We start from the raw sequence: 22,125 nt of genomic DNA on the forward strand, positions 1-22,125 counted from the left end.
TTTGCACTCCTTACAGTGTGTGTGTAAAACGCAGCAGAATGTGCACAGATTCTCATTTAATGAAGACCCGATGACTCGCTCACAGTGTAATTGGTGCAGTTCATAAACGTTTCCACAGTAAAATCCCCTGGTAGTGCGAATAAATAGCAGTGCATAGATATTCTCTACTCTAAACACTTCTCTTAGTGTGAGTAAACATCCGTGAACCTTTACAGATCGTGAAGTACCCCTTCTAATGTAGTAAAAAGCAGGGCTTTGTACACAGAAAGCCTGTTTTGTAAACACCCTTTAATGTGCAGTAAAAATGGCAGTGCAGTTTGCACCGTGTTCCTCTGTGAATGCCCCTCTTAGTGTAATAAAGAGCAGTACACTGTACATACATGTTTTCCTGTTCCTGCCCCTCATAGTATAGGTAAAAGCACTGCTTGTAAAGGCACCCGCATAGTGTCAGTAAACAGCAGTTGAGAGTGTGCAGCTTCTCTTTTTGCATACGCCCTTTATTCTGTTGTAAAATGTATTTCCTCCTGCAGCTGTAAACACCACTTTCAGTGCAGTTAGAAAATAGTGCGTGCACAGTTTTCCTCTTCTGCAAACGCCCCTCGGACTGTAGTAAAGAACAGTGCAATGCGCACAGATCATCTCTTCTGAAAATACCACACACAGTGCAGTAAAAGGCAGTGCAGTATGGACGGATGTTTCACAGTAAAGAGCAGTGCCCCCAGATGTTCCCTTTTTTTATACGCCCTCTCCTAGTGTTTGCAGACTACATATGTGCTCTTAGCTCCCTTGGCAGAATAGTCAAAGGCAAAGCAGCGTACACAGATTTCCCCTCACAGTGCAGTAAAGAGCAGTGCCCCCAGATTTTCTCACGCCCCCTCAAGTGTAGTAGAAAGTGATTCAGTTTGCAGATTACAGATATTCTCTAAACACCATTCGCAGAATAGTCAAAGAGAGGAGTTTACACAGATTTCCTCTTTTATTTTAAACCCCCCTCATAGTGTAGCAGAAAGCAGTGCAGTGTGCACACATATCCTTTCCTGTCAACAACCATCATAGAGAAGGAATAAGCAATGCAAAACACAGATTTTCTCTGAAAAACGGCCCACAAAGAGTAGTAAAAAGCCGTGCACAAATGTATCACAGTTCACATAAAATTAGTGACATTTTCACAGACATCCTCTTCTGTCAATGTCTCACAAAGTGCTCTTAAAAGAAGTGCCGTGCATTCAGATTCCTCATAGTGCAATGAGATGCAGTGAAATGCACACAGATTCCTCATAGTGCAGTAAGATGGAGTGCAGTTTGCAGAAATTCCTTATAGTGCAGTAAGATGCAGTGCAGCGTGCACAGATTCCTCATACTTCAGTAAGATGTACAGATTTCCAACACTGCAGTAAGATGCAGTACAGTGTGTGCAGATTCCTCAGTCCAGTAAGATGCAGTACAGTGTGTACAGATTCCTCAGTGCAGTAAAATGCAGTGCAGTGGGACAGATTCCTCTCAGTGCAGTAAGATGTAGTGCAGTGTGTACAGATTCCTCATAGTGCAGTAAGATGCAGTGCAGTGCATACGCATCACCTCTTTAACACAAATGATGATTACATACACCCTCAGGGCCAAAAGACTTCACCCCCACTCACCCCCCACCACCACTCCCCTTGCCCATCCATATCCCCCTCCCTGGGTGGAAAAGCCCAGCAGAGAGTTCCTCCAGGATTATTTAGTCTATTCAGGGCTTTAAGTGGGCCGGGTCTCACAGGGTCTGAGCACTGGCAGCTTTCTTAAGGAGGCCTCGAAACGGGCTCTGCTTTGCAAGGCTGTCCGGGGGGGTTGCGCAGCAACCCCCCAAAAGGGCGGCCGCCTTAGTGCCGCATGATGGCACTGGGGGTAGCCGGTCTAGTCCCTGGGGTTTGCCAGGGAAGACGTCCGGCAAAAGACCATTTCCGGTGGAGGGGGGAGGAGGCAGGGGTATTTAGGCTGGCCCCGCCCCTTCCTCGCCCTCTTGTCCCTCTCGTCTCGCCTTGGCGCCGGCACGTTGTCTGGTCAGTCGCCTCCGGGTTCGTGGGTTCGCTTGCGGTGAGTGCGACTGTATGCAGCAATATTTCTGCACCTACATATGTGTCGTGTGGTTAATTTATGTATTTATTTGTTATGTCCAACAGTTGCCGATATTGGCACTATGTGCACTGGCACAGGCGGCCCGTTTTTTTTCGAGCGTTATAGGGTAAGGGAAATCCTTTAAAGAGAGTCATTTTCTTTCTGGATTTCCCTTCTCTTTTTGAAACTCAGGAGCAGCAACATTGTCGTGGTATTACCAGAGCTTTAAGTGGAAGCTTTTTCAATATTTATACAAGTCATAGTTGCTGCTCATTTATCTTATGTAACTAACAACCATTGACAAAGCCAATAGTCCTGACTTGATGTAGGTATGTCGTTACTTGTTGTATCATATATCTGGATGCAGTAACAGAAACAGCAAATTACAAGTCGGGCGGCACACTATGCGAAACACCAATTTTTAGCTTACATGTTTTTAAGCCACGCCCTTATGTAAAGTGGCCACGCCCCCTTGAGAGACCCCCACAGTTTTTTCATCCCACTTAAAGCCATGAGTCTATTTCTACAAATACAGCAGAAGGTGGTGACCATCTCCTACCTGAGCAGAAACCTCTCCAGGCTCTCTCTCCTCCTGGGGCTGGGGCAGGTGCATATTTGGGGTCTGAGGGTTTCTGGAGATGAAGATAACTGAACAGACAGATACGGGGTCCTTCCTCCTCTGCAGCAAGCTGGGCACACAAAGAGAGACCGGAAATTATGTCAGGATCCGCTACCGCTGCTGCCCCTGCCACCACTGACTCGGAAGAGGAAACCCTCCACCCTTTCATACAATGTGCTTAGTAGATTTCAAGAGTAGGCGAGGTGCGCCCTCTGATGGCCACTGACATAACCGCCTCCTCCTGTCTCTTAGAGTGAACTGGAACTGACTGACGACTTGTGTTTCATTAAAAATATGACGATGTAGACAGCTGCTGTAAGTAAACTAAACTGGCCAGCAGTTTTCTAATTTTCCTGTTTCTGTGGCTAATTCTTTAATATAGCTGTGTTTCTTTAAACACCATTCCGAAGCTTTACCAAAAATTACGTTTTGCATTGCATTACCCGAAGGTGTCAGAGCACTGTACAATAGAGCCGGTTACGTTACAATAGAAAAGTGGTACAAAATAGAATATTACAAAGAAAAACAGAATAATAAAAATTAAGGTTACACAAACACAAAGTCCAACACAGCACGCAGGAGTGAGGAATGTACAGGAAAAAAGTACAAATTTACAATGAAGAGCGAACTTCCAGGAGGGGCCTGAGAATGAAAGTATTAGTTCTGAAAGTGTCTTTGGAAGAGAAGAGATTTGAGATCAGCTTTGAAGATCCGGGTAGAGGAGGTGGCACGGAATAATAGGGGGAAGAGAGTTCCAGATTCTCACCGCATTGCCTAAGAAGGATTGTGCCATCGATCTTTCCCTTTTGAAGACGGGGGCTCAAACAGAAGCTTTTCCGCATTTCGAGAGGGTCGAGAGCCTCCGGTCAATTTCAGTTTATTTGCCAGGTAAAGAGGGGAGGACGTGTGCAAGGCTTTGTGCCTGATGCAGGCAGTTTTGTAAATAGATTTTGTCTCGATCGGAAGAGAGGACAGGATAGGAGTGACGTGGTCGCTTCGTTTAGACCCTGAAATGAAGCGAGCTGCTGAATGGAGGATGGATTTGAGAGGTGGGATTTGGGTAGGCCCGTCAGAAGAGAATTGCAATAATCCAGTCTTGCGAGAACCAGTGATTGTACCAAGGTTTTTAAGTCTTTCTCCGGGAAGAACCGACAAATCCCCCACAGAAGGCGCAATTGGTATCGTGCGTTCTTGGCAATAGAGTTGATGTGGGAGATTAGGTTGAGTCTTTTGTCAAGAATGACACCAAGGGATTTAGCGCTGTCGACAATGATGGGTTTGTTGTTGAGTAAGTTCAGCTGATCCATCCACGATTGAACGGGAGGAGGTGAAAGAGAGGTAGAAAGGAGGAGGAATTCAGTTTTGGCGGGATTTAGAATGAGTTGGTAAGCTAACATCCAGTTGTGAATGGAGTTGAGAGTAGAGTTAAGTAGTGAGAGATCGTGTGCGGAAGACACCTTGAGGTAGATTTGAGTGTCATCTGCATAAAGATGGTAATGGATCCCAGATTTGCTAAGGAGGTTCCCTAATGGTTCCAGGTAGAGATTAAACAAAGTGGGTGCCAGGATAGAACCTTGAGCGACGCCTTGACCTACAGCCAATGGAGATGAAAGACTTATAAAACAAAGAAAGAAGTAGATTGTAGTTGCAATAAATTCATACGACAGAACAATCAGGTTTGACCCACACAGAGATTTCTGACTCGGAAGAAGATATCATGAAAATTAGTGAACTGTGCTGGGTCTGAAGAACGGAAGAGTTATTTCCCCACTAGGAAGTGTTGGACTCCTATCTACAGGTTCTTATCTGGGTTACTGCCTTTTGGTCCTCTTTTTAGGGCATGAAGGTTTAGAGGCCTAGCAGTTTTTAGGCACTTAAGTGTGCACGGCTCAGCCCTGCCAAGTACCACACATCAGGGGTTAGTTAGACTAATGCATTTTAGTGCTGGTATCCGCAGCACCGCACTATAATGCATTAGTCATGCATTATAGTGCCCCTCGGCTACCTCAAGGTGCGCGAGGAGGAGCTGCAGCTAGCGTACAGCTGGTAAAATGGATATGGAGATAGGGTTTCGGTGTTCAAGTTAGCAAAAATACACAATAAATTAACTCTGGCACCTCGGGAAAATTATTAAATCACCCACATCAGGCGAGTCCAGCTACCAACTACATGCTGTCATTTCGGCGCGCGTGGTGGTCATAAACAATAAAAGACAGGCTGCCCGAAGCCACTTTTGGATAAGTGTGGGCGTGCCGCCTTGCTCATTGGTCCAATAAACTCAGGCACTGTACAGGCAAACCAGTTCCCAACGTGGATCTAAGGGATGTTGCCTGTTGTTATTTTCTGACAAGGCACATGCCCCATTGCACTGACCATGCATACCCAGAGGCAGACAATGAGGTGGCAGCAGTATTACTTTTACTTGTCCGTGTCCCACGCCGCCTGAGTGGTGGCTTTTTGTTCATTCGCGATGAGGAGGTAACACTCACTGACTGGTAGGGTTGGTCCTGGCAATTGGTCAGAGTGGGCCATGCCGGAGGGCGCATATGCTATTTACCAGTGCCATGTGATTGCTTTCTACAGTCCCTGCCAGCATGCATTGAATCCATACATCTGCCGCAGAATGTATTATTTTATTATTCACATACTAGTGAAACTCACCTGAGTGATGAGACGAGAATAGAGCTGAAGCCTGTGACACGCTGTCGGGTAGGACACACGCTTATACTGCCGCCTGCTGCTGCAGGCTGTAGGCCCCTGAAGAACTTGAGCCCCTAGGTGTGTCTCAGCTGAAGATAAAGCTAGCAGGTGAAGGGCTCAAGCCGGAAGACGCAGCAGTCTGGTGAGTCACGTACCCTCGGTCTAATGACTGCTCTGTCTTCATCTGGTGTTTGCAGCATCTGCTTAAGCCTGCTAGGCCAAAATTCCTGTTAGCTTACACTGCACAGAGGCATGTTTTTCCAGTGACGGCTGAGAAAAGTGGTGGGGAGGAAGAAGGCATGGGGATAGCATGGGAGGGGGAACACAGGGAAGGGAGTTTAATAATTAGAATTTTTTTAAAAAAAAAGGAAAACTTACCTGCAGCTGCCAGCCGCCTGCCGCGTCGCGCCTCTGTCTTCCTGGTCCCAGCAGACACTGGGACTACATCACAGACGGATTGTGCAATCCCCGCGCTGCTCTGCTCCATGAGAGCAGTGCGGGGATTGGCCTCAGCGGGCTGGAAAGATGCTCCACTCAGGTCAGGGAGTCTGTGGAGTTTCTCCAGCCTGGCTGTTCATTGCAGCCGGGTTGGAGAAACCTAAGTGCGCATGTGTGTTTGGCCAGCCTGAGATGGCCGGCCAAACACACATGTGCGCTTAGAAGTGCGCATAGCACTGCTCCCAAGGCCCAGGCCCAACCCCTCCCTAATGCACCCTGGCTCAGCCAGGAACTGAAAAATAAATCGCCATTGTGGAGGAGCCGCCCCTGTGTTTTTCTTTATTTATATTTCAAGCTGGGAGCAGAGAAATGCCCAGGGATGAATGCGGGTGGGGGGGTATTTTTGTGTGGCACACAGAGAATGATTAGTATTTATGTATTAATTGCCAGAGCAATGTTTGGCAATTTCTAGCTCCTTTCAGCTGTAAAAGCGAAGCTGTCAGTATCATATGAAATATGCTGCTCGGATGCCATGCTCTGAAGCCAGGTTTAATCATCTGCTGAAATGTGATACTGAAACGGGGATAATGCATAAATGGGTCTGTCCTCTGACTGCTCCACCAACAATGTGGTCTAGGTCTCACAGCAAAACAGAATCTGGGGGAAAATATTCTTTAACTATTTTGTTCATCTTTCATTTTAGTGTACCTACATGCACAGTCACCACACATCTAAATGAAGGATGATAAGCCATACAAGTTAAAGAAATTATTGAGAAATGCATTCCTTTACATTAACTTTATGAAACCCCGATTGGTTAATGCAATCACTGAAGATGTTTTGCGTGTAACCAGAGAAAAACCTATTTTTTCCCCATGTTGGCACAGTGAGGGATAGTGACTTCTACATACACTATAAGATAGGCTGCCACAAAATATGCAGAGATTTAGTGTCAATTATAAAGCAGGTGTTAACCTTCCATTTCAGAGGTCTTGCAGCAGTTTCAAGAGGTTTTTAAATCTTCTCATTTCTCGACTTGCCACTCTTGAAGTTTTCATAACTGAGCGCGCGGTTGGACCCGCACAAGTTGGCCGGCTCATAACGCAGCTCCTGCTCTCCGGGCCGGTTTTCTTTCTCCGAATAGAGTTGCTGTCAGTCTCATGCTATTAAGGCATGGTATTAATAATGATGAGAGGGATCGGATGGGGAGTGACATTTCATGAGATGAGCGCCCATTCAACTATAAATTACATTCTACAGTCGGCTGAGCATATCTCGGCTTTCCTGCCGAACTCGCGCGGACTAGAAGTTCAGCGTTTCATTTCCTCATCATTCATATTGGAGCCTCAGCTCTTTTGGGCCTTTCTTTTAATGCTTTTTCTTTCTCTGCTTGGCATTAGTAGAGAATATTGTTACGTTTTTTTTTTTAACTCAGAGCCATTTCCATTTGTAAATATATACTTTGGACTGGTTTTTTCTTTCCTTAATTTTTGCCTCACGAATTTTACCTCAGGAGCACTCGGTCTCTCAGATTTATTGTTTTGTCTACGTTGTCCCTTGCCCTTTATCACCTCATTACCATGGCTGAGGGTGGTACTTCTTCCAAGAATGGTTCTCACAACAATGACTCTTCAGTCACTCGTAAGGAGACCATGGAGAGTGAAGAAAGACACTTAAGAAGGACCCTGCTTCTCCCAGGAAATCACCCCTTCCCATTTCAATGGAAGACTTAATGGAAAGAGAGGCAAGATGGCGGCCACGTAGAAGCGGCCGGTAGTAGCAGGTCGCAAGGAGGATGTGGACGAAGACGCAACTGGCAGAACACAGGGATCAAGGCTACCCACGTCCATTCATGGACTCACCTAAGATTTAAGTACCGATAATGACGCCATGATCCTCTCGTTTACCGGCCGTGGCTCAGGTGGCTCCTTCCTACGAGCTTTGGTTGCTGCGGCGGCTCGCGCTTCCCGCTGCTGGCGTTCAGCTGCTGTTTGTGGGCGGAGGCTGCGGAACGGAGCGGAGCTCCGTGTGGAACTGACGTGCAGAATCGGGGAGAGGAGTCGTATTCAGGTTCTGGATATTGGCAGTCTGTGCCCCCCTATGACCAGAAGAAGAGCCCGCTTGTCTAGATCAGCTGTTATGGCCCCAAAATCCATCAACTCCAAACCTGCCGCATTTAAAAAGAAAGGAGGAGTGGAAGGAGGAATGGTGGTGCAGGGGGATTCAGATCAGTCGGCGAGAACCCATTCACCCTCTGTCAGGAAACAGCAGTTGGCCGGTAAGACTCGCCAGGCTTCCGCCATAATTGCTGATATGTTTACGAAATATGGCAAGGAGAAAGGGGCAAAGGGGAGCTCACCGCTGGTGGTTTCTGGGGAAGCACAGGGGCCTGCCATTACTGAAGAGAGCAGGGAAGGTCAGGCGAACAGCAAGCTTCTGTTGTCCCCCAAGCTGATGGCGGGAGTGCGCAAGGGGGTATTCACGGAGGTTCTGGTGCTGGCCCTGCAGCAGGAAGAATATCTGAGGGCGGAGAAGCCGCGGATAATAAAGCAGGTGCCACCCCTAAAGCAGGTCAACACGCCAGCAGCATTCACCCCCCCGGATCTGGAGATAAGCAACGTGGAAAGAATGTATCCCAGGGCACAGACAACCGTGAGAACCAGGAGTCAGCTCCCAGCGAGATTATCCCAGAAGATGTGTTGCGGGGCCCGGCGGAAAAGGTTCCGAGCGAATGTTTCTTCTCGGTGTCTGAGGATGCAGAGTGGTCAGACGAGGACGATCATAGTTCCTTACAGGATGGCAGTATGCAGGTCACAGGAAGCGATCTGGAACAAGAGCTTCCTATTACAGTGGTATGGCCTGCGGCTGGCTCCAAGGGCCAGGTTAACCATGAGCTTAGATGGGATCACTCATCAGCCATGCCATTGCAAGGAAGCCCTAGCTCAGAGGCATCTCAGGTATCGCTACTGGAATCAATACATCAAGAAATCATCGCTCACCGGGAGGAGACTCGCCAAGATAGCAGGAAGTCACAAGCTGCCCTGAGGAAAATGCAAGGGGCCGTGAGGAAGCTGTCTAAGGCATGTACGACATTAGGTGACAGAGTTTCGAACCTGGAGGAGAGGGTCTTGTCAACAGAGGCCCAGGCTACCGAAGCAGTAATCAAAGTAGATGCCCACTGCTCGCAAATGTCAGATATTCAATGGAAACTTGAGGACATGGAGAATAGACTGAGACGGAACAATCTCATGGTCCTGGGGATCCCGGAGGGGGCCGAAGGTTTAGATATTAGAGCGTTCATTATCAAACTATTCGGCCAAGCGTTCCCTGAGCTCTCCAGTTGGAACTGGCCCTGCGAAATTCAGAGGGTACATCGCACTCCTTTCAAAGTTCGGAGCAATGCGAAAGAAGGGGACAAGCCAAGGGCTATTTTGATATTTTTTGGCAACTTTGTATTAAGGCAGTTAATTGCGGAGAAGGCGAGACCGGAGGCAAAGAGGACTAGTGAGGGGCTGTCTTTCTTTGTTCGCCCAGATTTCTGCCACGCCACGGTAGAAAGGAGATGGAGACTTCGCCAGCTTATCAAACCTTTCTAGGAAAAGAAACTGCAAGCCTATTTGATAAACCCTGCTCAGTTAAAGGTTATTAATGATGGGAAGACTAATTATTTTTCCTCTGAGATAAAGGCAAAGGAGTTCCTTGACTCTTTGGGCTAATTGATGTTGGGTTTTTTTTGTGACAAAGAGAAACAGTCTGACTTTCATGTTTGTTAGGGTTCACCTTGAAGGCTATAGCGCTTTACTCCATGTCTCTTCCTTTCATGGTTTATAGGTTTTCTTAGGTTTTCAGGCTGTTTCGTGTTATTTACTCCTCACTGGCGACCGGGCTTTCATCACATGCACAGACTAGGTCTGAGCGCCTCGTTTATGGGAATGCAGGGGAGGGGGTGGGGGGGGTTGGGGGGTAGGCGGAGGGTGGGGGGAGTGGGGCGGGAGTATCGGGAGTGGGTGGAAAAAAGTAAAAAAGAGATAATCTGGTGTTGCAGGGAGATAGGATGTTTTGAATGGTCTCGATTTGGTGTAGTTTTCTTGTCTAGGTGGTTTATGTCTCAGTTTTTGCTACAAAATATGATGATTTTAGGCGGGCTTCGAATGGTAAGAAAGGTTAGGAACTTAAATCATGTTGAACATTAATATCTGTACTGTTAACGTTAGCGGACTGAATGATTGGAAGAAGCGCCAAAAGTTGTCTCACTTTGCTAGATACAATAAGTTAGACATAATCTGTTTGCAAGAGACACATCTGCCATGGGCTAAACGTAATTTACTTTGTATAAGAGGGTTTGATTTGATAGCCTGTACAACACAGACCTCTACGATAAGGGGGGTCGCAATCTTGGGTAGAACTTCATTGGGGGGGCGAAGAGGGTTAAATGCGATAGTTTGGGTAGGTGGGTTATCGCAGAAATGAATATTGGATATACAATCTGTTCGATTTATGGGTCAAATTATGACGATCCAGATATATTTGATTTCCTTGAGGAAGAGTTCGCGGATTGGCCAACCCCAATGATAGTATGCGGCGACCTAAATATTTCAACTGACTGGCATAGTCCACTGAATTACACTGGACGAAAACCAAGGGTGTATCGGGCTTTTTCCTCTCTTATTAGTTCTCATGGGTTAAAAGATGTATGGGGTATAAAGGAACCACTGAACCCGGGTTATACATATTTTTCGAACCCGTTTCAAAAGTATTCTAAATTAGATTACTTCTTTATTTCAATGTCAGAATTGAATAAGGTCTGTATTAAGAAGATCCCAAGAATAATATCTGACCACAATCCTCTGATCCTATCCTGTAGTTTAGATATTGTAGGGAAAAGTCGCACTAACTGGACCTTTGAAAGAAGGCTATTATCGGATCAAAGATTTTTAGAACACATTAAAAAATGGACAGGGGAGTTTTTTGACGCAAATCGCTACAGCACATCTAGGAACGGTGTCTGGGAAGCTTTTAAGGCAGCTTTTAGGGGGGAAACCATCAGTTGCTCAGCGAGTTTAAGGAAGGCGGATATGTTAGAGCTAGATAGGCTTATGGTAGATCTAGCGAAGGCAGAGGAGTTCCATATCAGGGATATTGGTAGCGGTATGGATGGGTTGGAGAGTCTAAGAAGTCTCGCGATTATTAAAGCCGATCTACAAAAATTAGTCTCACAGAAGGCGGTAGGTGATTATCAGGCCTCAAGGGCTAAGCGGAATGAGACAGGGGAGCAAGCAGGTAGGGTTTTGGCACTTCGTATTAGACAGGATAGAACGAGGAATATTATTACAAGTATACAAGAGGATGGCAAGAACTATTCGGAGTCTAAAGATATTCTAAACGTTTTTAAAAATTTCTATAAAAAATTGTATGATTACGAGAATCATCAAGTTGATCAGCAAGACCAACAAATGGGGGAGAATGGTAATGGTGGCCAAGTCCTCGATGAATTACTTAGAGAAGAGCTAGACAGAGACTTCACTGGAAGTGAGATCAAGGATGCCTTACGTGAACTTGCTGCTGGGAAGGCTGCAGGCCCTGACGGAATCCCCTTAGAAGCTTACAAAAGTATTGAATCCGAGATTGTTCCTATTATGCTAGATCTTTTTAATGGTATTTTGTGAACAGGCGATATTCCAGACTCGTGGAAAGAGACCAATATAATCATCTTCCACAAGAAGGGCAAACCCAAGGAGAACCCAGGCTCTTATAGGCCTATATCACTTATTAACGCGGACACTAAATTATATTCAAAAATCTGGGCCAAAAGGCTGGGGAGGGTCATTGGCGGTCTTGTCTCCCCTTGGCAGCATGGGTTTGTGCCCGGGCGGGGCACTACGGATCATACTTGTCGAGCTATTGCTTTGTTTGATGCCCATGCCGCTAGGGGGGCAGAGATGGCCATGATTCTCCTCGATGCAGAGAAAGCGTTTGACCACGTAGTCTGGGAATATCTCTGGGGTATCCTTGTAGGAAGGGGTTTTGGCCCAAAGGTTATTAAAGCTCTTAGAGCCATGTATAAAGATCCGGTGGCTAGGGTGTTGGTAATGGGAGAGAGCTCGGACAAAATTATGATCAAGAGAGGAACGCGTCAGGGCTGCCCCTGTTCCCCGATACTCTTCTCGTTATATATAGATCCCCTGATTCATAGAATTATGGATTGTCCAAGGATTAGCCCAGTGATAGTTAATGGGTATATTAATAAACTGTTAGCGTATGCTGATGATCTGGCGATTCTTACGACCGATCCACAGCAGGCGATGTCTGCACTCGTAGAGTTGGCAAAGGACTTTGGTAGCAGGTCTGGGTATCTGCTAAATGAGGGGAAGACCCAGATTATTTGTACCAAGAATATTATCAAGTCAGATAGCAGATATGTGGACTCAGCAGTTTATTTAGGGGTAAGGATCAATGCAGCAGTGGATAAGATCAATACTGAAAATTATTGCCCCCTTATGGGATCGATTGAAGCAGAATTAAAAAGACTTGACGTTTTACATCTCTCTCTGGTAGGGAGGGTAAACGTCCTTAAAATGTCAATCTTTCCGAAGGTCCTTTATCTGTATCGTGCCATCCCCCTTTTGTTGGATGACAAAATTTAAAAAATCTGGAAGCAATCTTTAACAGGTTTATTTGGCAATTTGGGAAAACCAGGCATTCTATGAAGCTCATGTCACTCCCGTATGAAAGAGGGGGTATGGCCCTTCCAAACCTGCGTTTATATCATCTCTCATGGCTTCTGGCTCATATGTCAATACTTTTTCAACAGGACGCTAGTCTAACAGTGGCCCAGGGAGACAGTTGGGATCCCCCAACTATTTTTGAGCTCTTATTGGGGAAGAAGGCAGTAGGGTTACTTCTGAGGGAGGTAGATCGTAGATATTATAAGAAGGTTAGGTTTAAGATCATGGGCGGGGTTTGGGGGACGTGGAAAGCTATTCAAAAGCAGCTGGAGATTCCCAAGTTTAATGTGCATCTTCTTTTATGGAACTCTAACCTGTTCCCGTACTTGGGTATGGACATGAACAGCCCGCTCTGGAATGAACAAGGAATCAGGACTATAGGGGATATACTGGAGGGGGGGGGCGGTTATTGGGTTTGAAGCGATTCAGCTTAAATATGGGATTCCGTCTAACCACTGGCTTTTGTATGGTCAGTTAGTCCAAACGCTGATGGCTATTAGACCGAGAATCTCGGCATCAACTCGCTTCCCCTTGCTGGACTACTTAGGGAATGGGGGAAATAAAATAAAATATATTTATAATCACCTAATGGCGGGTACGCAAGACGACTTGGAGAAAACAGAATCCGCATTGGCAGCTAAATTAGGCGATCCCGACGTGGATTTAGATTTAGCTCTTACATTAAATAAGAAACTACTGCGCTCATCTAACCTACGGGCTCAGCATTACAAAACGTTGTTCAACTTGTATTTTACTCCGGCGAAGTTGTATGCGTGGGGAGTGGTGGAGAATGATAAGTGCCCTAGGTGTCAGACTGGCCCTGCGGATTTAATTCACATGTTTTATCAGTGCGATAAGTTATCCACGACACTAAGGGAAATTTCAAATTTTTTGACGGGGCTGTTAAAATGTAGAATTGTTCTATCCCCTACACTGTTGTTATTAGGTGTAGATAGGAAAATTGAACTGTGCAGCACTGCGGAAGCTTTGGTCTTTATTTCTGCTGCTGTGTTGCGTATCCTTATCTCTGCAGGATGGAAAGATCCTTCCCCCCCACCTTCCAAATGTGGATGGCAAGGCTGCTTGGGATACACAATATTGAATCTTGTTTATACGAATTATAAAACAATAAAGTAAGGGAAATGGGCAGAAATATATGGGCACCAATCGCTAGCTGGAGAAGCTCAAGTACATAATCCTCGCAGCTTTTATTTCCTGATCATGAATGATGTAATTCCACTGCTTTTGTTTATATTCAACCTGGTTTTGTATCATAGGTATGTGCTATGGCTTATCTTATTTTGTGCTTTCTTCATGATCTATAGGACTGATAAGACAATGTATTCGTATAAATCTATGTATGACACCAGTAAATTCTCAATAAAAAAAATAAAAAAAAGGAAGACTTAATGGACCATTCATTTTGGAAACCACCACTTCTCTTCAACACCTTGACGAGAAGTGGTCCTCTCTTGAAGCTAGAGTTTTTGATCTCGAGCACACTTCTATTGAATTTTACTGGGCTTGAGGCCACCCTTAAATCTTCCCAACCTCAAGCTTGACAGTGTTGTGTCATGTACACGAACAACCCACTAATTAGCTTGGGTACAGGAGATAGCAGATCCACCCGGTGTCACACAGCCATACGCCCATGAGGAAGGGAACTGCAAAGACCGCCAGCAGCAAACATGGTCCCGTGCCATCCCCTGAGACTTCGCTCTACCAGCTCCGGGAACCCACATGGGCAATGGTGCCCCATCAGCCCTCTCCACGGGCCACAGAACCACTGGAGTTGTGGCAACAGCAACCATGTTGTTATGATCAACCTCTGGCCGGAAGGAGATTCATCTTCAGGAGTCTTGTTGCGGTATTAGGGGGTGTCCGGGCCAATGCCAATTGCACTCACAAGTGCAGGAACATCTACCGTGGGCCGTTGGTCTTAAAGGCTCACGTTAGGAGCCTGACTGGCCAACAGTGTTACAAAAGGCTATTCATTCCGAAGATGAAGATCCTACACATTCATTTCAAGTATTCTCCATTGACACAAATAAGAAAATCACAGAACAGTTGACAGAATGCAAGTTAATTAATCAATCAAGATTTATTTGAGAATTTATTGTACATTAATGCAGATTTCATGAAAGTGTTACAAAAATAGTACAGATGAATACATCAATGACAAAAATGCAAATTAACATTAGTTAATCAATTCATAGTTCATTCATAGTAGTAGGAAAACAAGGAACTGCTGTACCAAAAGTATAACTTACATCTAATGTCTAAAAACTAACTTAAAGGATACATAGTTTAAAAGACCAATGGTTAAATTAAACTTGCAGAAAAATGTACCAGCAGTTCCCCCCAAACTATGGATGACATGATTTTTTAGGCTAATGACGTCAATTTATAACTTAAAACTTGCATACTTAAACAATTCCTCTCTAGTTTCAGTAGGTTTCATACTTTTAGCCAGTTATTACAGAACACTCAGGTCATGTGATATTAGGAGGAAAGTTATTACATATTTACAGCTTCTCACATTAGCTTTTTAAAAATTATTATTTTCACTTTAAGGGCAACAATACATTGATAAAAGCAGCTTGGCTAATTGAAATTCTGTTTTCCTTTTTTTGTTTCCTTGAAGTCACACAACTGGGTGCCATAGTGACTATGTGCACCTCCTTATTCTGCACGTCCGCACTGAAAGCTAGGGACAGATTTCTCAATCAACTAACCATTTAAATTAGTCAAACATCCCCAGTGCCCTCAGCTCAGGTGGAGAAGACAATTCTCAGTGAACACCGCCATGTCACACAGAGAAGTAGCCATGTGACTAGGAAGAAAAAAGCTAATTACCCATGGTAACTATCTTATCTGCCTGCAGATTACTCACCAGTAGAATAATCTCAGGTGCCAATCTGGATCCGGAAACTTCAAGGTTCTCACATAGTCTGTAGGAGGCGCTGGTTCGCATCAGCGCTGGAAGTGGCATCCAATGACTTCCCTAAAGCCATAAAGCGCCGATCCCAGCACAAGGACTTTAGGCTTCACCCATTTTTTCCCAGCCTTCAAGACCAGCTACTGATTGACATTGATAGAGTGGTGAAGTACCAACATGAATTTGGGATCTTATTAACTCTCCCTATAACACATCCATTAAACAAGGAGGAGGGCGGGTCAATGAGGAATCTACAGGTAGATAGAGTGTACACAGAAATTGTGTTACTGCAGGTAAGTAACTCTTTCTTTTGACGGACTTTGTGGAGGGTCAGGATGATGTCTAACACCTGCATTTTTGAAGAGGCAAAAAAAATCCACCTGAGGAGTATCCCACTGGTGAAGATGTCCTGGATTACATCCAGTGGTATACGCCACACATGATTGGCAGGATAAAGTTACCTGACGCTGTTGGCATTTTGAGATCCTCGTACGTGGCTGGTGGTGAGCCAAATCCCTTGTCAGTGTGTCCATGATAAGTCTCAATGCTTGCAGGCAAAGGAGATGAGACCCTGCTCTACCTTTCTTATTGACATACCACATCGCTGTTGAGTTGACCATCAAGATCTGGATTGACCGACCTTGGATGGAGGGAAGGAAAGCCTTGAGCACCAGCCAAAGTGCCTGCCGTTCCAACAAGTTGATATGTGGAACCTGTTCTTCCAGAGACCAGAGGCCTCTGATCCCCAGTTCTTCTTGGGGAGCTCTCCACCCTGAAATGGAAGAATCTATTACTACCATAACCACAGCTCAACGGGGAGCAAAAGCCATCCTGTAACTCAGGTTCACCTTGTTTCCCCACCAAACCACTTCTGCTGCAGAGCTGGGGGAGATTATGATGGGGAGTGACTGGTTTTCCACATCCTATAGCCACTGCCTGCAGAGGAACCACTGCAGGGCCCTCATGTGCCAAAGTGCATGTGGGACTAGGAGAAAGCAGAACCCAACAGACCAGGATTCATAGGCCCTTCAGAACTTGGACTCATGTGCTGAGTTGGAGAGAAGGAACACATTTCTGAATGTCGCATCCTACAGTCATATGACACCATCCAATCTCCATCTTCCAACACAGTAACACTTCAGCTAGGGTCTGCCTATTGAACTTTTTGAGGCAGAAGTTCAATTCTCTGAGGTCCAGGATCAGATGCAGAAAGCCATCCTTCCATCTCTTCCAACTCTGACACTAGCACCATAGCTCCTTTCTGTACGAGTACTGCATCCTCTTGCTGAGAATGGAAAAATACATCCAGATGGGGTGGGGAGGACAGACAGGTGACTAGGTGGTGTAGCCTGGAGGAATGGAAGGGCATAGCCTTGTTCTATGAGTTGGAGGACTTACTGATCCAAAGTAACAGCCTTCCGGGCCAGGCGAATGGAGGACACCCCCATTCCCTCATGCTGTGAGCGTTAGGATAAGTGAACTAGATCTGCTATCCTGCTGGTGTAGCAGAGGAGGAGGACTCTGACTCTGCCCCTATACTATTTGACCAGAGGATTTTGCTACTGCTGGGATTGGAGCTGGTTAGGGTTGACATGGAGAAAAGAGAAATTCCCTCAACAAGCCATGAAAATACTAAAATTGGTAATAATCTCTTGTAGGAGGTGGCAGTTGAAGTCCCAAGAAGTGGGCTGTAGCTTTGCTGGCTTTGAATGTCTCTAATGTCAAATCCGAACAGGCATACCCTGTCAAACGGGAGGTTCATGAGCTTGTCATAGACATAGGGTTCCAGCAACAGACTTCATCTTAAGATGCCGCAGAATGCTGCATCAGTGGCATTTGTGGTCTGAGGAAGTCTCATCTTCATCACAGACTTCCACTCTTTGTTCACGAGGCAGCACATACTTTATAAATCCATGAATTTACCAGCGGCGTTTATATAAAAGAGGGTTCCTTTATGCTCAGAAACAAACCTGAAATCATTCATGTTCCTTTTGTTATGTATCCAGATTTCTTTTCCATAACCAAGGTTCCAGAATGTGAAGCTGTGAGTCGATGAGTCTTAATTCTAGCTCCTAACAGCAGCAATTCTTAACTGCTCAAGATTCAATCTTTACTTAACCGTCAAGGCTTCAGAAACCTATTAAGAGCAAAACTTTTCAACATCTCTTTCTCATAGCAAGAATTTTGCCATCATGCACTAATTCTGTCCTTTCAACAGTTAGGATTTAATTGAATAATGCTCTGCAAATAAGAAATTCACGAAATATATTTACATATAATTAATCTAACTGTGACTCATACATAATTATTGATGAGCTACCAAATCTCCCAAAGATCCAGCTCGATGTCGGACACGCAGAGAAGTGCCACTATTGTGGCTTCATTTACAGAAACATGTGATGATGGAAAAGAGTATCACTTCTTCTGCATCAGGGCTTGTGTGGAAGGGAGAGGTGGGTGCCATGCACTGCAAACATTAACTCAGAGAGCGACAGCTCACCTTTTCCAACTTTCAATTCTACTTTCGGACACCGTTCTCTGGCTGATGTCACTGAGCCAGCAATGTTGCAGAAAACTACCAAACACCACAGTCAGCTGTGACTATTCACCAGTGTGAGATTGTTTAACTGTCTGGAGTGCATAGGGATTATAGGTTTTATCACTAATCCCTAAAGTTAGATAAAAACTCCTTACTGGTTCAAGCATTGTTCATAGAGTTGTTTTTACAGGTAGCAAGGTCAGATGTGCTTGGGTGTCTTTCTTTAGCAGTCTATTTCAGCAAATAAAAACCAACACTGTGTCTATTATTTTAGTCCGCACTGTCCTAAAAAGAAATGAGTAATCGCTGACAACAAATACTTTTATAATTCAAGAAATAGTTTTTTCTTCTTTTTTTGGAAGTTGGGTCTTAGATAATCAACTTTTCATCCTCCGGCATTAGAAAGTCCCACATAATTGTAATTTTATCATCTTCTGTAATTTGCTGATGGCTTTGTAGGCATGATAATCGACTACAGCTCTTCACATATTCACTGCTCCTGAATTGCATTTCCTCTGTGTGTGTTTGCTTATGTCTTTGGAGATCTGATAACTGACAAAAGCTTTTCACACATTCATTGCAATGGTATGGCTTTTCCCCTGTATGTGTTCGCTGATGTCTTTGGAGATGTGATAGCCTACTAAAGCTCTTTACACAGTCATTGCAATGGTATGGTTTTTCCCCTGTGTGTGTTCGCTGATGTACTTGGAGGTGAGATAACCGACTAAAGCTCTTCACACATTCATTGCAATGGTATGGTTTTTCCCCTGTGTGTGCTCGCTGATGTACTTGGAGGTGGGATAACCTACTAAAGCTCTTCACACATTCATTGCAATGGTATGGCTTTTCCCCTGTGTGTGCTCGCTGATGTCTTTGGAGGTGTGAGAATCGACTAAATTGCTTTGAACATTCACTACAATTGTATGGTTTTTCCCCTGTGTGTGTTTGATAATGTCTTTCAAGGTGTGTTAACCGACTAAAGCTCTTCCCACATTCACTACAATGATATGGTTTTTCCCCTGTGTGTGTTCGCTGATGACATTCTAGGTTTGATAACTGGCTAAAGCTCTTCATACATTCACTGCACTTAAATGGTTTTTCCCCTGTGTGTGTTAGCTGATGTCTTTGTAGGATAGATAACTGACAAAAACTCTTCACACATTCATTGCACTTGAATGGTTTTTCCCCTGTGTGAGTTCGTTGATGATTCCTTAATGTTGAAGACTGACTAAAACTATTTCCACAATCACTACAATGATATGGTTTTTCCCCTGTGTGGGTTCGCTGATGACTCCTTAAAGTTGAAGATTTGCGAAAACTACTTCCACATTCACTGCAAAGGTATAGTTTTTCTTCTGTATGCATTTGCTGATGTCTTTGGAGGTGTGATAACTGACTATAACTCTTTTCACATTCATTGCAGTGGTATGGTTTTTCACCTGTGTGTGTTCGCTGATGTCTTTGGAGGTGTGATAACAGACTAAAGCTCTTCACACATTCATTACAATGGTATGGTTTTTCCCCAGTGTGTGTTTGCTGATGTCTTTGGAGGTGCGATAACCGACTAAAGCTCTTCATACATTCAGTGCAATGGTATGGTTTTTCTCCAGTGTGTGTTCGCTGATGTAGCTGTAGGTGTGATAACCGACTAAAGCTCTTAACACATTCATTGCAAAAGTATGGTTTTTCCCCAGTGTGTGTTAGATGATGTCTTTGGAGGTGTGATAAACAGCTAAAGCTCTTCACACATTCATTGCAATGGTATGGTTTTTCCCCAGTATGTGTCCGCTGATGTAGCTGTAGGTTTGATAACCGACTAAAGCTCTTCACACATTCATTGCAATGGTATGGTTTTTCCCCAGTGTGTGTTTGCTGATGTCTTCGGAGGTGTGATAAAGAACTAAAGCTCTTCATACATTCAGTGCAATGGTATGGTTTTTCCCCTGTGTGTGTTTGCTGATGTCTTTGGAGGTGTGATAACAGATTAAAACTCTTTACACAGTCGCTGCATCTGAATGGCTTTTCCACTGTGTGTGTTTGCTGATGCTCTTTTAGGAGTGCTAAATGACTAAAACTTAGCACACATTCAGTGCAATAGAAAAATTCTTCTCTTGTATGAGTTGGCTGATGGTGCTTTAATACTGATGACAAACTAAAAATCTCACTGCATGTGTATGATTCTTCTTTCTTGGTTAGTACCTCTGGATTGGGGATATATGTGTTCACTTCCCATGAATGTGCTTCCTGAAGAGCCAACATGGTTGATAAAGCACTTGTGTTATTCTCACATTTCCTGTATGTGTTGGTATTTAGGATATTTGATTTCCAATTTAAAAGTAAAGTGCTTACTGGTAAGTAAAGTGGTTACTAATTATTTGGCACACTCATAAAAAGTGTCAGGCTTCTTCGCAAGAGATTGTGTCTTTAGATTGGATAACGGGTTTCTTAATGCTTAAACGTAAAGATTGATCTTCCTTCTGGTTGTTACAAATTAAGACTGTACTATATATTTTCGCTAGCAGAAATCCCCTTTCCTTTACCCTTCAAATGGTCGTCTCCACTCCATTGTGCTGTTCTCTGGTTGCTGTGGTATAGCCAGGAAGAGTATACAATACACTAAGAGCACTGAATGATGGTCTGTTATTATTTAGGTAAAAGAGCACTGCGGTAACCACATCATACTGATTCCATGATCAAAGCTGGTGTTTGATACCCGTTTATTCAGAAGGTGATTGGTCAGTGTTGTTGCCTTAATATTCTACAGGTCATTTCTTAGTCTTGTAGTGTGGAGGTGCACAGCTCAGATTCTTACATTCATTGAATTGCTCTTAACTGCTTCTTCGAGGTCTGTCAGCTCATGTTCAAATTCCTCTGTCGGTGACCGTACTTATCTTTTCCTGAATACTGGTGCTTGTTATTTTTGACAGTTGTTTTGCAGAGTTAAAGTATTAGCTTCATTATTGATGATCTTTGCGTGCATTCAAGTCTTTTTTCCTGTTGAATGTAAAGAGATTTAAAATTACTAAATACAATTGTAATGGAATATGAATACAGAATATTTATTTGGTTGTAAAATACATCTCTTCTTTATCATCTTTGAAACTGAGCAAGGTATATTTCACCACACACAAATATTTAACTAAGAGTTATGTTGAACTCATCACATCTTAATTCAGAAAAGGAGGCGATTTACCAGTGTTCACAGAGTAACTTAGTAAAGAAAGGGCGATCACAGAGCACCCAGGTGCTACAGGTACAGCTTTAGGAAAATGCATATGATCAAGATTTCGTTCAAGACCAGATTGTTGAAAAGAGCGATCAGGATGTACTACTGATTCCTCAGTTTCAAGAAGTATATAACAACGGTAACTCTTCAGGAAGAATATAACAAAGGTAATTACATTCACATGCATCAGTGCTTTCCCGTTTACTTTGTATAAGCTAAAGTGGCAACTCGGGTCTTTACCTTGCTGTTTGTTAAGTAATCTTTGCCACTTTCTCAGCCCCACTGGGGGTTGGTCCAAGCATTTCTGGTTCCTGCTAACCTAAAAGATAGCAGCATTATTGTGCGTTGAGGTCGATTTTTATTGTCGGGAATACTGTCCATCTCCTTAACTATATTGCAACTTGCAGGGCCTGGTTCTGGTAAGCACACATTATGCAGAAAAGAGATTCTTTAAACTCTCCCTTAGGATAAAGTTCAGACCTTGGTGCATTTCAAGATGCAGCTTTTTCCAGTGCAGGGGTTCTTTGTAAAACAGAGAGAGAGGTTTATGGTAATGTCCAGCTTTTACATTATGCGTAGAGATAGAGCAAACAAGCTTTGACTTGTAAAGTAATATTCAACGATATCAGTAATTTAGTCCTTATTTTAGAGAATCTATGACAACCAAGAATTTACTTGACAAATACAGACAGCCAACAGATGTATTCATATTAATCATTCGTTTTCCTTTTTCTAACTTTCCAGGTTATCTGACTTAATGTTGTTCATTTGGTGCCCAAGAAGCTGCTTTGTGACTGGATGGGGCTTTGCCAGAGTGGGAGGAGATGAACAGGTAGGTGCTTA

The 22,125-nt window shown here is 44.2% G+C and overlaps 2 protein-coding genes across 2 annotated transcripts in view; one reads left to right on the top strand and one right to left on the bottom strand.

The window, feature by feature from the left end:
* Window positions 1–1,988: 1,988 nt before the first annotated feature.
* LOC146847660 (uncharacterized) overlaps window positions 1,989–22,125 on the top strand; it is a 229,423-nt gene continuing 209,286 nt past the window's right edge. Inside the window, exons 1-2 of the mRNA XM_085651791.1 lie at window positions 1,989–2,076; window positions 22,027–22,114. Of these exons, the coding sequence (XP_085507917.1) occupies window positions 22,040–22,114 (75 nt within the window). The 5' untranslated portion in view covers window positions 1,989–2,076; window positions 22,027–22,039. The remainder of the gene's footprint in view (window positions 2,077–22,026; window positions 22,115–22,125) is intronic.
* The window catches only part of LOC146847661 (uncharacterized), an 88,958-nt gene continuing 81,494 nt past the window's right edge, over window positions 14,662–22,125 (bottom strand). Inside the window, exon 2 of the mRNA XM_085651783.1 lies at window positions 14,662–21,050. Coding sequence (XP_085507909.1) covers window positions 18,426–20,315 — 1,890 coding nt within the window. The 5' untranslated portion in view covers window positions 20,316–21,050 and the 3' untranslated portion in view covers window positions 14,662–18,425. The remainder of the gene's footprint in view (window positions 21,051–22,125) is intronic.

This window comes from Triturus cristatus, chromosome 4_1 (genome assembly GCF_964204655.1).
Source record: "Triturus cristatus chromosome 4_1, aTriCri1.1, whole genome shotgun sequence".
Lineage (NCBI taxonomy): Eukaryota > Metazoa > Chordata > Amphibia > Caudata > Salamandridae > Triturus > Triturus cristatus.